A 17405-nucleotide genomic window follows, 5' to 3' on the forward strand; every position below is an offset into this window, starting at 1 on the left:
GGAGGCATGAAGGCATTTCTTCACGAGTTCAGCCAGCTACTCAGTCCACAAAGAGGCCCAGGGAGATGCATAAAGCCTGGGCGTTTTTTTTTCTTTACGTCCCATCAAGAGGCCTTACATTTACAAGGCACTGATTGCCATCCCCTCCCCACAGGGAAATCTCTTTCTTTTCCTAATCCTAAATGCAATGCACGCTCGCTGCACAAACCCAGGCTTTCACTATAATATAATCATCTCTCCATGTCAAGAAGATTGGAATTCCAGAATACTTAATGGCTACCTATGAGCCCATTATTCAAATATGCCAAAATTCACTTTATCAATCTTCTTTTGATGGTCACTGAAGTTGTTTTCAATTTCTCTTTTATAACAACCCTCTACTGAACAACCTCCTGTATATGATTTGAACACTGAGTTTTCTTTAAGATAAAATCCTAGAGATGGAATTTCAAGGTCAACAGCTGCACACACACACACATTTTTATGTCTATATATTGCCAACTGTCCTATCACCAATAGGAGTGCAATGTATGAAATATTCTATTTACCCACATTTTCTTAATGAGGCATTATCAATCTTTTAAATTTTTGTTAATCAATCTAACAGAGGGGCGGCGGACTTGGCGCAGTGGTTAGGGCATCCGTCTACTACATGGACGGTCCGTGGTTCAAACCCCGGACCTCCTTGACCCATGTGGAGCTGGCCCATGCACAGTGCTGATGCGCGCAAGGAGTGCCCTGCCACGCAGGGGTGTCCCCCGCGTAGGGGAGCCCCACATGCAAGGAGTGCGCCCCGTAAAGAGAGCTGCCCAGCACGAAAGAAAGTGCAGCCTGCCCAGGAATGGCGCCGCCCACACAGGAGAGCTGACATAACAAGACGATGCAACAAGAAGAAACACATATTCCCGTGCCGCTGACAACAGAAGCAGACAAAGAAGACGCAACAAATAGACACAGAGAACAGACAACCGGGGTGGGGGGGAAAGGGGAGAGAAATAAAAAATAAATCTTTAAAAAAAAAAAAATCTAACAGAGGGGAAAAAAGCTCTCCTAATGGTTTGCATATATTTGTGAGACTGAGCATCTTTTTTTTTTTTTAAGTACCAGGGCTGGGGATCGAACCCAGGATCTTGTATATGGGAGGCCGGTGCTCAACCACTGAGCTATACCGGCTCCCCATGAGACTGAGCATCTTTTCATGTGTAGTGGATCCCTATTTACTGCCTCCCTGCCTCTCCTTTTCCCTAGAAGCCACCTCCCCAACTACCACTCCAGTCCTCTCTGGCTATCGCAGGGGCCACCATATTCTTCCATTACCTCACCCCGATGCTTCACAATCAAGAATCTAAAAATCGATGCTGGCAATCAAATCTCATTGCTCCAGGGTGGCCCACGGAAGTAAGCAAGGCCAATGAGAGTCACGCCCTAGGATTTTTAAAATCGGAATCGATTTTTTAAATCGGCTTCACTCCCATGGTGGAGCTGTAAGAGTTAAACCTAAGAGCTTGCCCATGGACACCTTTTCCTACCACATAGAGAAAGCAGTGAGAAACTATGAAACTGGTAGCTGGAGAGGCAGGTCACAGAGAGGACGGTGTCCGAGTTCCAGGCCACGGGGGTCCTGACCCATCCCGGTCCTGGCACTCCCCAGGCATCCTGTGAAATGCGAAATACCCCAGTGTCCTCCCAGCTGAGCTCCCATTTGTCTACACCAGTTCACACTGACTTTCTGTCACTTGCAATCAAGACTCTGCTTCATCTATCTTTTTCTCTAGTGATTTCTTCTTTTGTGAATTATCTCATGTCTTTTGCTCACTGCTCATTTCTCTATTAGAGATTGATTGATTTTTATGAGTATGTTTTAAATATATATACTAGTATATACACTGTTTCCCTACCTTGTGAGTTGACATTTAACTTTTATTACGGTCTCTTTTTCCATAGAGAACTTTTAAAAAATTGCCAAATATGTCAATCTTTCTCTTGTGATCATACCCTAAAACCACAAGAAATAGCCACTTACATTTCCTTCCAGAATTGTTATATTCTCATTTTTAAAAATTCTAAATCTTCAGTGCATCTATGTTTTAGTGTGAGGTAGGAATCTAGCATTATTTCTTCCCTTATAATTAGTCAATTATCTCAACACCATTTATTGAATAAACCATATGCCCTCCCCCCACTGATTTGAAATGTTTCCTTCATTTTACACTAAATTCTTACAAACATGTAGGTCTGTATCTGTATCTGGACTTTGTCTTTTTTTTTTTTCATTCCTCTCCCCTTGCCCCCAGTGCCTGCTCTCTGTGTCCATTCACTGTGTGTTCTTCTGTCTCCGCTTGCATTATCCTGTGGCACTGGGAAACTGTGCCTCTTTTTTGTTGTGTCATCTTGCTGCATCAGCTCTCCATGTGTGCGGTGCCACTCCTGGGCAGGCTGCGCTTTTTTCTCACAGGGCAGCTCTGCTTGCAGGGCGCACTTCTTGCACGTGGGGCACCCCTATGCAGGCGACACCCCTGTGTGGCACGGCACTCCTTGTGCGCAGCAACACTGCGCATGGGCCAGCTCCACACGGGTCAAGGAGGCCCTAGGGATTGAGCCCTGGACTGTCCACATGGTCGATGGATGCTCTATCAGTTGAGCCACGTCCGCTTCCCAGACTCTGTCTTTTATTTATGTTCTTTAATTGGGTCTCTAGAACCAATAGGGCATTATGTGATGATGAAGTGCATAGAAGCTAAGATACCAGCTTTGTAGCTTCTGATATGTTAGCAACTGAGTGGATCTAGAACCCAAACTGCCGGCCTCCACCACTGGCCACTTGGAGCTGTGGAAAAACGAAGCAGAGGGGCCTGCTAGTCCTCTCGCATCACCCAACTCTATGAAGTCTGTGAGTCACCAGTCAAGATACGGGAACTGCCTAGACGGAACGCAGCAGGAGAATGGAGCAACGGGTGGGTATCTGCCAGGATCCCCATGCCCACAGCCCGCCTCTTCCCTGGTGAGAAATCCTCACCAGTGCCATCATCCTCACGCCTGGAGAAGCAGGTGAGGCTTCTCCATCTCCCACTCCTTGGGAAATGTCTCCACGGCCTCACCACAATGCTTCCGTCTCTCATCTCCAGATGAAAAGTTCTTACATTTTCTCAACAATATTTACTCATTGTTTTCTTTGGCCAGACAGAGCACTGTGTATTTTTAAACTTTCCAGGAAGACTGCTTATTAAGATAATATAGTGCAGAACAATCACACTTGTTTATTTTTGAACTTTTGATTTAATTTTCCTTTGTATAATCCACTAAGGAAAATACTAGGATCACATCTTTGCCTTTCTCAAACTGCAGGCATCCATTAAATTAACAGCAGCGGGTTTTATTCCTATTTGTTTGTTTCTATTACACATATAAGCCCTCCTGGCCCGAACTCTTTCCTTGGGGTAATTTTCTTCTTAATGTGTAAGGCCTGTTCTTCAAATTTGTATCAGATTTCATTATGAAGTACCCACAGGTGAATGCACATCAGTAGAAAAATGCACTAGCAAATTCTCAAGATTTGAAGGCTGAAAAGAGCCCCAGGAATCACCTAGTCCAAACTGCACATTTAAAGGGCTGAGGAAAACTTGGCTCAGAGAGGGCAAGCAACATGCCTAAGCTCACACAGCATGTTGGTGGCACATTCTCCCTTCAACCTCTTCACTGTAGCCATTGATAGAGCTTTCAGTGGGAATTGAAACAGCTTGACTTGGTCCACATAACAAGAGAAGACACCATATTACCTTGAAAAGAAAAGACTCAGGTGTCTTCTTGATCCCCTGTTTTGGCACATCATTAACTCCTCCGTCCTTGAGCTGTCCCGGTGTTTCCCACAGTGCCCTGTGCTAACAGATCCCGACCCTAGGTCGAATGCGTCTGGTTTCAGTTCTACAGTGGGCAGCTCAGTTGTCTTGTAATATCAGAAGGGCCCCCACAGCAGCAAAGAGTGGGTGCATTTATTCTTGATGGCTCGGAAGGACGGAACCAGGACTTGGTGGCTAAGACTGCCAGCTGGGGTTTGCCTTGAACATTTCGGAGGCCCAGGGAGAGACAAAGAAAGGATGTTTGCCATTCAGTGGATGAAACAAGCGGTCTTTCGAATCATCACAGCATCTCAGCAGGTGAGTTCCCCATCACTAGAGGGGTTCACGCTCTAGAGGCCAGAAACCAGCCGCAGAGGAGTTGCTCTATTTGGGGAGCCAGGTTAGGGCAGAGTTTCCAAGACAAGCTCAGAAGAGACTGGGAAAATTGATGACTCGCTATAAGGTTCTTTAAGCAGTGCTGCCCCAGCCTGGTTCATCTCAAGGGGAGTTTTTTAAAATACAGGTTCCCAGGCCCCACCGCTGAGTTTCTGACCCGGTACACAGTGGGCAGGGCCTGGGAATCAGTATTGCTAGAGCTGCCTCGCCGGCTCAGAGGTCAACACAGGCCAGGGGACCTGTCCGGCTTGGGGACTGTTTCTGCCCTGGCCCTGCCACCCGGTGGGCTTCCTCTGGCCCTCAGACCTTCCCCCGGGGGGAGGAGAGCACTGGCCCCACGTGGCGCAGCTCCTTTCTGCACCCTGAGCCGGCCCCTTCGTTGGGAGCCGTTGCTGAGGGAAGAGCCTCGGGACGCCCGAGGAGAATGCTGTGCCACGTACAGGACAGGGAGGGCCCCACGCACACGCCGCGCTTCATGAGAATCAGGAAAGGCTGCCGCTTCCCGACATCTGCTCCGATCCATTTACAGATCTCCCGACTCTGACGTGAAGGATGCCCCCTGGAGTTGTGCCACCCCGAAAGCCCTCGGGCCTGGAAAAGGCTGCGGTGGATTAGCATCGGAGGAAGCGGCACGAGACCCTGACCTTGCTGAGCCTGGAAAATCACTTCACCTTTCTGAGCCGGACTCCCTTCTTTCTCAAACTGGAGTAATAATAATATTAGCTCCGGGTCTTGGTCAAGGAGCTGTAGTGAGGACTGAAGGAGACAAACACGGAAAGGCCTTTACCAAGCTGCGGCCTTGTTGTTTGAACCCGTATCCCCTGCCTGACTTCCTCGTGCAAAGCCCAGAGGCAGTGAAAATGTCATTGACCAGTGAGGCCCTGGACTGACGTCAGCCTTGATTTCCCCGATCCAAGCTTGGCCTAACATAGAAAAGAGGCCTGATCACTCAGGGGACAGCGCTGTTAAAATCCCAGAAGTTCAAAACCATCAGGGCCTGTGTACCCTGCTCCTTCCTATAGAAGAGAACGGACTTCGTTTCGTACTTCGCTAGCGTCACTTAACTCTGCTTCAGGAATCACTACGATTCTTCACAGAGGGCTGTAAAAGGGGTTAATGTGATTAGGCAGACATCCCCATGGGGAAAAAAATCAAAAAGCTTTAGATAAATACGTAAAGAGGTATATGCATGGGTAGGGCATTTCTAAGCAGTTTATAATATATTCAAAAATTGGAGAAAACCTAAATGGCCCACTATAGGGGCTTGACCAATAAATCATAAAACTACTCCAGAATAACCGAAGACCCAAACCCCTTTAGAATCAGGTAACTCAGAAGGGTCTGCTAGAAAACACCCAGCATTCCATTCAAACAACACTCCATTTCCAAGGCCTTTCGCAATTTTTCCTAACCACCCATCCATTTCATGGGAAACTATAAACATGGATATGGAAAGGCGCTACAATATATTGTTGACTGAAAACAGCTGTAAAACAACATGCATCCTGGGATGACCCATTTGCATCGTAAGATTATATCTATACGTCCGTATGTGGATATATACATGGAGATCTGGAAAAACTGTCCACCTAGACGCTGACAGTAATTATCCTGAGTTGGTGAAATTGGTAGCAGGGGGCACGTGGGAGGAGAGAGATATTGACTTTCTTCTTGAGGCTCTGCATTGTTCTTGTCTGTATTTTCTTAGCAAGCATGTATTGTCTGAGCAAATGTTTTTACATCTTAAAAATTAGATAGAGGGGAGTGAATGTAGCTCACGTGATTGAGTGCCTGCTTTCCATATACAAGGTCCCGGGTTCACTCTCCGGTACCTCCTAAAAACAAACAAATGAAAAAACCAGCTCTCACTGGGAAGCAGATGTAGCTCAGTGGTTGAGAGCCTGCTTCCCATGTATGAATCCCCAGTACCTCCTAAAAAAAAATTAGATAGAATGCCTCCTATTTAGTCACGGCTCACAGCTGCACACTTACTCACTGTTAAATGTCGCACATATGTAAGGGTTGCCTTTCTAAGCAGCGGGTAGGATTATCAAGGACAGTGCTCTGACCAAGTAGAAAGAGCGCCAGAGACGAGGCATCGGGCCCTGGAACCCGCCCACCAGGCTCTCTCGGGCCACCACTGAGCCGCGCACATTCTGGAACCTCAGATTCATCATCTGTAAGAGTAGAGCAGGGAAAAAACCTATCTCACAGGAGTGCAAAGATTAAATAAAAGAATGGACACAAAAGGGCTTCATCATTCTTCAACTCTTCTTTTTGAAAGACTTTTTCTTAAAATGTTCTCAAGTCCTTTTAGGAAGTCCTCAGAGCTTCCCCTATCCTCCTTTGGAGGCCCTGCCTGGTGTCCAGGTCACAGCAGACACCAAATCCTGGATTTATGGCACCAGGGAAATGGCAAAAGGCAATCCAGGGCCATTCCCAGGAGAATCTTGCTTCTACTGAATCCCCACGCCCTCCTTTTTAAGACAGTTATTTGGAGCACACGGGCCCACCCCGGGTGACAGAAACTAAAAGCAGTCACAGGTTCACTTCACTCCGGAGAGGCCTCTCAATTCTCTACCTCCTCAGTCATTCTTGAAATGTTTTTATACTACCAAAAAGCCTAGAGAGGATACCAGGCCCCGTGGTAGAAAACTCTGCGATGTAAACTGAAGTGTGCTTGGAAAGGCCTCCCAAGATGAGCCCTCACCGTCGTAACCAATTGAACCATCCGAGGAAACCAGGTTTTTTTCCTTCTTAAAGTTACATTTTGCTATAGGTTTTAGAGAATTAAGCTTTAATTTTTAAAATCTCTCTAATTGGATACTACTGATGGGAAGACATCTGGGGCAAATATCTAGGCCCACTGCATTCCATCCCAAGTGATGGTTAGTGGTCTGGAGAATGAGCATGTGGCCAAATAACCAATGCTTTCTAATTATTATATATCACAGGGTTTGGCATCATCCAGAAAGCCCATCGTGCTGGCCTCCTCCCCTTCAGTGCAGATTACAGAATTGACTGTTTAGAAATTTTTCCTCCGAGTGAATGTACGTTTTCCTTGTCTTAATTGGATCCAGTCTTCCCTGCTCATGAGCAGAAAAGCAATTTTTCTTTAACGATTACATCCTTCAAATACCAGGTCACCAGCCATTCCTATGTCTGGAAGGATCATTGCTTGGCCCCACAGTTTCTTTCCATTTGCTCAGCCTCTTTCTAGTAGTGATGTGAAAAGCATATGAAGATTGCATCCCAAGCTACCTTCAGTTTGGCCAAAAAAGGGATCGGCATGAGTGTTATCAGCACAAAGCATCTCCTCCGACTCACACAGGTTCTCAGAATTGGGGAAAACTGTTTGCCCCCAAATGTTTGGTCTAATACAAATATTTATTTCTTCCAAAACAACTAAAGCAAACCACTTCCAGTTGGGGGAGGGGGGGAGTTCGTCTTCACTGTGAGAAACGTCTGGCTGGCAAACATTTGGAAAACATTTTCCAATTTGCCCTGTACTCTTCGTTAATCTTTCTTAACCATGCTGAATCATTTCCTAATTTACCATCCTCTGTGACATCAAGGCCATTTCTTGAGGCTCTTACTTTCCGGGCTCTCGCTGTCTCCTTCCCGTAACACAAATGTGGCTTTAGTCGTTGATGGGGGGAACGGCTGCTGAACACCTACTCTGTTCCAGGCACACACTCACCTGACATGCCCCCTCCCGAGGCTGGGCCTGCGGGCTGGGGGGGGGCATCCACGCTCAAGCACTTGGCTTGAGGAAAGCTGCGCCCTGAGCCCTCCTGTGCCTTTCAAGTCAACGGCCCGCCCGACTCCTTGCCGCAGCCAGCTCCTCCCCCACGCCCCAGTCTTCCCAGAGCTCAGGGTTTCTCCTGGGATGTTATCTGAACATCCCAACAAGCTCTGCCGGAGCGCATTAACAGACAACATCAGGCGGAGGCAGAGCCCATTTCTGCAGCAGCCATCGTAAAGCTGTTTTTTCCTGGGCCATTTGTTGACCCTTCTCCAGCTTGTTTCCATTTCAGAAGTGGTGCTGAGACCCGGGCCAAGATGGAATTCCATTTTCAAATGAGGTTTCACAAGACCTTTTATCAGATAGGCAGACTAATTACACTGGCTGGGTTCTCTCCATCCTGGAGTTGGGTAATTCTATCCCTCACTCCCCCTTGCCTTCCCGCAGCCCTTAAGGTCAGAGCTGCACCTTCTCTGCAGAGGCACATCAAAGGCTTGACTTCCTGTCCCTTTTGTTACCGGGTGGGCGGTGACATCATGCCCACTCCTCTCCTGCGGACGGTGACCCCCAAGGAAGTCCGTGGTGCTTAGACTCTCTCACCTCACAAAGCTCCTTGAAAAGTTGCTAAATTTATGAGGCAAAACGCTACACACCCACAGGGGTGATACGGTTTCTAAATGCAAAAGCCCATAAGGGCACCACTGAAAACTGGAAAGAGGCTGCCTTTTCCGGGAGAGCTTTTCCAGGGCGAAAGGCCTCTTTGCACTGTTTGTGGGGAGCAGGATGTCACCCCAGGATCTCTCCCTCTGGTGGGTTTGCTCCCACCCCGCCCCTTCCTCTTTTATTTAATAAAGAAAGCAGCAGAGGCCCAAACACATGAAGTGGCGCCACTCCCAGGCAGAGGCGCCCCAAGGCCAGGGGCTCCCATGCAGTGACCAGCACCCAGGGAAGTGGGTGCAGGAGAGCTGCGGTCGCATGTGGGGGGCCAGCCCCAGCAGGAACTGGCTGCCCCTGCCCCCTTCAGCTCTGCCAAAGAAAGGAAGCGGTGCTGCCGCCAAAGACGCGGCCCTCGCCACCCCCGCAGGTCCCCACGACCATCTCGCCATTCGGCTGAGGAGCAATTCTTTGGCTACTCAAGATTCACCCTGACAGCCCTCCAAGCCCTGCAAAGAGGAAGACCGCCAAGAGGCTGACCTTGCCCTTTGGAGGTGCTGGGGCGTGTGGGGTGGAAGGAGCAATACAGGTCATGGCTCCGGAATGGCCACAGCCACATCCATAAGGACGCGTGTGTCTGTCCGGGTATCGATTCCCTTTAGCTGAGTAATGGTTCACTTTTAAGACTGAAGCACCTAGAATTACTTTACCTCCCACTTTACCCCCCTGCTCTCAAAATGGCACTCAGCTGAATCGCGGTCGGGAGGGAAATTATATTTCCATTTTGTCTCTGGCCCCAGGAAAGATTCATCTCTTTCCCTTTCACAGTTGCAACCTCCTGGCATTCACATTTGGAAACCGGAACAACCTGAGAAATTGGTTTAGGGTTTTGGTACTTTGGAGGGTGGGGAAACCTGCTTCCAATTAGCTCTAGAAAAGCCCACCGCCGAAGTGCCCTTGTAAAAAGGGACGGGCTTCCTTTCACCTCAGTTTCCCCCTCTGGTAATCCAGGAGTGGCCTCTGTTTTGACAAGCGGAGGACAGAGTGGTGGGCGGCCTGAGGCGGTCTGGGCAGCCGAGGCCTGACTGCCCCTGTGGGGGCCTCTGCCACTCATGTCCCAGGAATGTTCTGATCTGTTTATCACACTTTCTTCTGCTTTCTGCACATGCCCCAGAAGTTGTCCTTTGAGGTTCATTTCATCACAGCCTTTTTAAAAAATGTTGATCCCCACAGACTGTGAGTTCCTAGAGGCATAGTGGGCCCTATCAAATCTGGCCTTAATTCATTACCGCCTTTTGTCAGGAGGATGTCACCAGCTGACCCTCTGGCATAACTTCAAATGGAGTTCCTTTGCCTCAGACACCAAGGCCTGAGCAAGTAATGGTTTCATTGTTCCAAATGCTTGTGTTGTTTTCTAAGTGCCTTCCAACTGGGTTATCATAAACATGTTTCCAATCTCACAGGAAACCTTTTTTTAGGAGAAATCATTTTAAAGTGAGTCAAGTGTGCATTTGACATCTTTAAACACACCTTATGAGATCCTCTTACCATCTACGGAAACCCTTGGAATTGTTTTACCTATTCTTCCCTCATTTCATAGCACCTTTTTGAAGGCTGGGGGAACACTGTTTTCTTCCTCTGTGGATTTACTGTACTTATACAACTTAATATTTTTCCTTAATATAACGTATGTTAAATATACCCTCATCAGGAGTTTCAAGAAGGATTGTGGGGGGAACAGATGTGGCTTAAGCAATTGGGCTTCCGCCTACCACATGGGAGGTCCCAGGTTAGGTTCCCAGTGCCTCCTGGTGAAGGCAAGCCGGCGCGGCGGGCAGGTGCAGTGAGCAGACGCAACAAGATGACACAACAAAGAGACACAAAGAGGAAAGACAATGAGAGACACCACAAACCAGGAAGCTGAGGTGGTTCAAGCAACTGAGAGCCTCTCTCCCACTTGGAAGGTCCCAGGTTCAGTTCCCGGTTCCTCCTAAAGAGAAGATGAGCAGACACAGAGAGCACACAGCAAATGGACACAGACAGCAGACAGTGACCTCAAACAATGGGGGAGAATAAATAAATAAAATAAATCTTTAAAAAAAAAAGAATGTGGGACTCTGTATGTATTATAGACATCATTTGAATCAGGAAAGGCAGTTGCTTAATTTAGGCAAATTTACCAACAAGATATAAAAATAAATCCATTTATCTATATAGCACTGATTGACCCTGAACTGGATTTTCCTTAGGTGAGTCAGTCCTCACCCCCTGCCCCCTACCCAACTCCTTTCACCTCTCCCTGGTCTCTTCCCCACCCACCACTTTCCTCCCACCCCTCTCCCCCCCCCACCCCATTTCCTTTTTCTCCTCCTAGCCTTTCTCTCCCATCTCTCTCTTTTTTTTTTTACCGTAATCCAATTTTCCATGTCAGAATTTATGCATTTATCACACTTTCTTCTTGGATCCTGCCAGTCCTCAGCCAAAGGGTCCTTTTGCCATTGCTTTGAGAGTCTTCCATTAGTAGGAAGGGACCTTCATTCAAAACACAACATCCTGGAAAATTAAGAGCTGTCTTCTAGATCCAGGCCTATCCCTCAAGTAGGACCTTAAAAATCATCCCTAAAGCACATATTGGTCCCTCAGGCCACTGTCCAAATTTTAGGCATGGTAGAGTCAACACAATGCATCTGACTCAAGGACTCTGTACCACAGTCTACCTGGGTAAAGATGACCCACCACAGCCTATACCATAGTAAGCTTTAGTTCTTGAGGGGAAAAAATTCAGTTCAACTCATACTTAGTTTATTGGTTTGAAAGCCTAAAAAGAGAATGGTGACGATGCCTAATTCACCTGTCTCTCACTGCTGTTCTCCAAGGCAAACATCCAAAATATCCCTCAGCACAGGCTTTCAACAATCAAATATTGATTGATTGATTGATTGATTGAATGAATGAATGAATGAATTTTATGCTGGTAAGGGTTCCAGAGGACAGGAGAGCAGATGTAACTTAGTAGTTGAGCATCTGCTTCCCATGTATGAGGTCCTGGGTTCAATCCCTGGTGCCTCCTGAAAAACAAAACAAAACCGTTTTGGAGGACAATTCATAATGGTTTTCTTGAAATGATCAATGGGGACGGGTCAGATTTCAGTCAGGAAGTTACCGCCCCCTCTTTAAAATGTAGCATGATTTATAAAACTGAAACCCTTCCTCCAGGGTCTGGACGGTGCTAAATGGAACAGGATTGTCTTCACCCCTAAAAGATAATGTTGGAAGACAATGAAATTTACAGTTTAATATCTTTTCAATATTTAGGATATTTTATATAAAATTTTTCAGTGATGTATAACAGGGTGTGTTTTAAAGTATAAATCACTCCTTATTTAAGGCCATAATCCATTTTAATGATTTAAAATCATATCTTAGAATCCTTTGTCTTCACTGTTCTATTTTGATGAAAGGGATATGGGCTGGCGGTAAGTAAGATTGAAGAAATTCCTGATTTTCTTCTCTACATCTTGTCTATTTGGAGTGACTTTCTGTTGTTCTTTCTTTGTCGTCACATCTCAGTCGCATGATCTACTGCAATGATGCCTTTTTGAAACCACAAGACTTCTGTATCGCAACAACTTTTAGATATTATAATACTTTCTCTGGAGCCACAAATACATTTGGAACAACTATTAACTTGAAATATTGCCCACAATCCTGGGGGCTTTTGTAAGAATATTGGAAGTTCCAGGTAGGAGTTGAATAGCCCTTGGGAAAGGTGAATTTAGTCATACACTGAGACTATTGCTGAAATTCACACAGGCAACGGTGAAGTCTTCATCCCAGACCCCAAGGGCAGCATTTAGCAAGCCGCTACAAGAGTTAATATGGCTTCCGAAGACATAATTTAAGCAGGGATTAGTTTGGGCCCTGGAAGAATCAAGCTTTTTGGTTTAGATCTGACGAGCAGCAACTATGCTACTGAAAGATGAGTCTTGCCGGGCATTTATCTGATGATTTTGAAAATAGGCAGCTAGATTAACAAAAATCATCACTTGAAATCTTTCTGCAGGAAAGCAAGTCTTTCTAAAAACAGTGCTTTTGGTTTCTCTACCTCCAAGTTGCCAGTACTGAAAAGGAAACTTACAAAAAATAAAAGGCAGTTCCATTTAACAGCCCCATACTTAATGGGACAAGTTGCTTTAACAGCCCTGGGCTGCCTCTCCCAGGGGCGCAAGAATCTTCGGTACATTAAGGTCCAAGGGAGAGGCTGCCGGGGGGAGTGAATGTGCCCCACGAAAACAGTGAGGGCTGCTGAGCATCAGAAAATCCCCATATTCTAATCATCACGAACTAGGGGTGCAGCGAAAGAGGTGGCGAGGTGGGGTGGGGGGACGACACTGGCTTTGAGCTCTGCTGTGCAATGCTCAGTCTGTACTGGAAGAGGCTGGTTCCTCAAAGGGCTGAACGGGGTTCTCCCGCCTCCTGCCCTCCCAGCCTCATCTTGCACCAGGGCAAGCAATCTTGACCATCAGGAAGACCCAGGCATCCGGCCAACAAGTCACAGAGGCGTCTGATCAGAGAGTGCTAGCATATTTTGGTTTTCGGCAACTGGGACAAATGGCAATGCCATCAAGTTTCTAACTTCTCGGTATCATGCTCCAGAAGATGTGATTGGTTTTTCCCCCCTCATCTTTGTTGATCAGATATGACCACTGCTGGCCTGTAAGGAAAAGGAAAGCTTCTCACAACTGTTCACTCATGAGTGAAGCAATAGATCCAGAATACAAGAAAAATACAAAAATCTTTATTACAACCACAAAGCCAAAAAAGAGACACACAAAAGGCACTCTGCAAACACTCATTCTCACTACTACTATTTCAACATCAGCTCCCCTGCCAATTTTCTGAGATTCTTAAATGTAAATAGAGAGATAGAGTTAGTGTGGGTCTCTTTTTCATTAAATGCTTAATCACTTAGCTCAGTTCTATAAATTGGCATGAATTCAGTCTTAACTTCTTTCTGCTTTTCCTTAACCTCTTTTTAGGAGAATAATCTAAAGCTCCTAAGAGTGATAACATTGACGTTTTTCTCATGAGACCAGGACAAATAAACAACCCAAAGTACAATTCAGTGGTTTAAAAATTTGAACCCAGATCTGTATCTTTTATTTCAAAACAACAGTCACAAAGGTACAACTTGCCTGCTATGGGTTCTAAAATTACTAATACCCATATGAATCATTGTTTACTATGATCCAGAGTTTTTCTAACTTATGGCTACATTTCTTTTCCCACTTAATACATGTTTTATTAGGGTAAGAATTTGAATTTGCAGTGAATTTAGGAGCCATCTGACTTTAAGAATGCATAATAATAACAAAAGATAAGCTCCGCGGTACAGCCCAGCGTGGACTACTATAAATCCCTTCACAGCATTTGCAAAGTGTGTCTGTCTTTCTTCAAGGTCTGTTTCTCTATTGTTTGGGACAAATGTGACTTGTACTTGAAAGCCACATTTTAAATTGTTTACAATGTATTTTGTTAAGCGAACTAAATTAAATTTCACATTCACAGATTACATTTCTCATCTGTAACCATTCACAAGAATCTTCAAGAAGTGCTTTTGAACATTTCCAACAATTCAGATTTTTTAAGATACTGTCATTTTTATATTAGAAAATTCACTAAATTGACTGGAATTTCATTTCTGAATCTTAGGATAACATGGTAATCTGGAGACAATTTAAAAGAATGACTTCAAGTAAATTGCTTTTATTTCTAAAAGCTTACACACTAATTAAAATATATGTGCTCACATCTTTAATAAAGGCCCAGCCAAAAGAAGGTGGAAGTACTTAAAAATCAGGGACTCTCTCTAGATGTAAAAGGAAAAGAGGGAGAAACAAGAATTAAAAACGAGGTCTCCACGTAAGTGATTAATCGTTCTCCAAGCATGGCTCGGTCGCTCTGGGTTTTCTTACATGCCAGGTCCTCTCCATTTCAAAGGCATCCTCAAAGCCTGTTTTCTCACCAGGAGATGACTACCAAACCCTCAAGGAGAAATTGAGAAGGCTTTAAAAGGAGAAGGAAGGGAAAGGCACATCCTTGGGCACTTTGAATCGCTGTCCTTCTGCCCTGTAGGAAGTGGCCATCCACACCAGCCTCCGCCAGCAGGCTCCTCGCCTAAGGCTCTGAGAAAACCAATTCGTTAACCTGACAAACAAAAATACCAGCTGGTAAATTCATTTTGGTGAAAACACTCAGGAGCCCTTTATGGAAAGGGAGAAAAATTAGGAGTGCTTTGCCCACATTTGCAACACATTTTAAAAGAAGCAACCAAATGCTGGCAGGAAGATGCCCACGCCATTGAAAGTCTAGAGCAGAATTCGCCGGGCAAAGGGAGGAACCAGCGAAACTCAAAAGGCCTCCAGGACCCTCATACCTAGAGATTTCCCAAGAAACACTTTTGAGAATGGAGGGAGGGTGAAAACTTTCCCAACCCCCGAACCCTGAACTGCACAACCATGTCCCACCGCTAGGTGGCCGGCTGCAAAGACAGCGAGGCGGGGGGCTATTGTCGCCCCCTTCTTCCGCTCCAGTCGCCACGCACTGCCCAGATCAAGGGAGAGCCCACCAGCCCCTGCCTTGAGCCACTCCCTAAAAATGTCAGGTTAAGAAAAAGAACAAAAAATACCCTCCAGCCTTAGAACCTAAAGTCACCGACGAACAGTCTACCCTAAAAACCTGTTCACACCAAAGCTGAGCTCTTGGGGGACGGGAACCTGCATATTTTAAACTCAGGGTTTTCAAGACAACTGCCTTCCACTGGAGCTTTCAAAGCAAACCTTCCTGGCGACTGCTTTGCAGCGACAAGTGACGGCGAAACTGCACCGTGAACGCGGGCTGAACTGCCGAGTCCCAGCGCACAGAGGGTTGTGCATCATCTACCCACGCAGCGCGGCGGAACCACACGGTTAACCCGCTAACTATGAATCGTTTTCTTCCGACCAGAAATTTCTTCCTTCATTCATCAATGCGGGTGAATGGAAATATCAAAAAATAGATAAAGGCGGGGGGAGGGAGGGCTGCTCCCCGGGTGCCCTTCTCAAGTCGAGACCTGCCTACCTTGGGTGTCAAATAAAGCCTCCTCCCATGAAAGAGAAAAACCACTTCCCCTTTTACAAAGAAGCTGCACATCAGAGCTCAAATCTTGGCAAAAGAGATGTTACATAAATTCCAGGTGTTCCTAAATATGTCTGTTTACATACACCAAACATAATCATTTTAGGAATCTAAGTTTCTGAACTACTTCCCCCCCCCCCCCCCCATCTCAAGGAAGAGTTAAAATACGTGTTTATAGGTTTGCCTAAGACCTTACCCACTCTGTTTAGACAATATTTCCTGCCCAGCTAAAAGCAGGAAATCTAATGATATGCACCCAAAACGCATCTAAGCAAGCCCACAGATCTTTTCTTAACGGAGCCAGAAATCAAACACTTATGCCCCCCTCTTTCCACACACCCCCAAAAAAAGCCCACCCCTGAAATCCTAAATCATTTTCTAGATGATACGAAAGACAGCCTTCCTTTCGTACTCTATGAACGAGACAATTCCTCAACATCTTACTTTGCCTTTAAAAGGCTTCCTTCCACACGACGGGATTTCCCTAAGAAACATTCCCAGCGGATGGTTTCCAGCAATAGCCTCTATCAACTCAGCCTGCGCAAGCAAAGACTTGGCTTCTGCTAATTCCACCACCACCACACACACGCACACTCCAATTCACACTCACAGAACCATCCCGGGCCGCCTCGAAAAGATCTTTTCTCTGCACGGTTGCCCATCTCTCCCCGAATCGGTGCTTCTCCAGCCGACCTTTCAAAGGTCCCTAGATGGCACGGTCTGGTAGGGTTCGTGCTGGAAACTAGGGGGCTATTTTAGCGCCTCATCTCTGCAACCCGGGTGTTTCTTTCCCCTTCTCTCTGCCCAAGTCCGAGTTCTCTGACCCAAAGGGCAGAAACCCTGGAGCCTCTGCAGAGGTGTCCTGCTCCGCACCAACTCCCCGCGAGCATCCCGCACGCTCCGAGCCCCAGCCCCCCCGCCGCCCGCACCCCCGCCCGCGGCGAAGGCGCGGGGCGCGCACCGGCCCGGCCTCTTACCTTCCCTGGCTTTCAGCAAGACCGTGTTGGCCACGATGTTTTCCAGCTCCATTGACGGTCGGCAGCCAGCGGGCGAGCCGGCCGGCGGGGCTGTCAGCGCCTGGGGTGCCGCCGCTGCTGCTGCGCCGCGCGGGCTGCCGCCGCTGTGCCGGAGCCGGGAGCCAGCAGCCCGCCGTGCCTACCGCATTATTTCTCTTTTATCCCTCGGAGTTTTCCCCTCTGCAAAGACGAGCCGCCGCCGCCGCCGCGTCTTCCTCCCTCTGTGTCCCCCCGCCCCCCTCCCTCAGAAGTCTCCCCCCCACCCCCCACCCTCCGCGTCTCTCTGTCACTCCATTCTCCTCCCCTCCGGCTCCCTCGGATGCTTTAAAGCCTCGGATGCTTCTGCCTCCCCGCCGTCCCTCCCGGGGGTGTGGTACTAGCAGGCTCGGGCCGGGGCACTGCGCAGGCGCCGGGCTAGGGCCCGCCCCCGGCCTCGGCGCCCGCGGCGCGGGGCCTGCTGGGACTTGTAGTCCTCCCCGCCTCCCCGCGCGCGCGGGCGAGACCCGCCTTGGGACCTGGGCCCGCGCGGCGAGGAGGGAGGGAGCGAAGGCTGCCTGGGCCGGGGCCGACGAAGCACCCGGG

General features: G+C 47.4%; 1 protein-coding gene across 1 annotated transcript in view; it reads right to left on the reverse strand.

Moving 5' to 3' along the window:
* GRK5 (G protein-coupled receptor kinase 5) overlaps window positions 1-17195 on the reverse strand; it is a 232300-nt gene extending 215105 nt beyond the window's left edge. The window contains exon 1 of the mRNA XM_004460215.5: window positions 16785-17195. Coding sequence (XP_004460272.1) covers window positions 16785-16836 — 52 coding nt within the window. The 5' untranslated portion in view covers window positions 16837-17195. The remainder of the gene's footprint in view (window positions 1-16784) is intronic.
* Between the last annotated feature and the right edge of the window lie 210 nt (window positions 17196-17405).

Source organism: Dasypus novemcinctus, chromosome 6 (assembly GCF_030445035.2).
Source record: "Dasypus novemcinctus isolate mDasNov1 chromosome 6, mDasNov1.1.hap2, whole genome shotgun sequence".
NCBI classification, from domain to species: domain Eukaryota; kingdom Metazoa; phylum Chordata; class Mammalia; order Cingulata; family Dasypodidae; genus Dasypus; species Dasypus novemcinctus.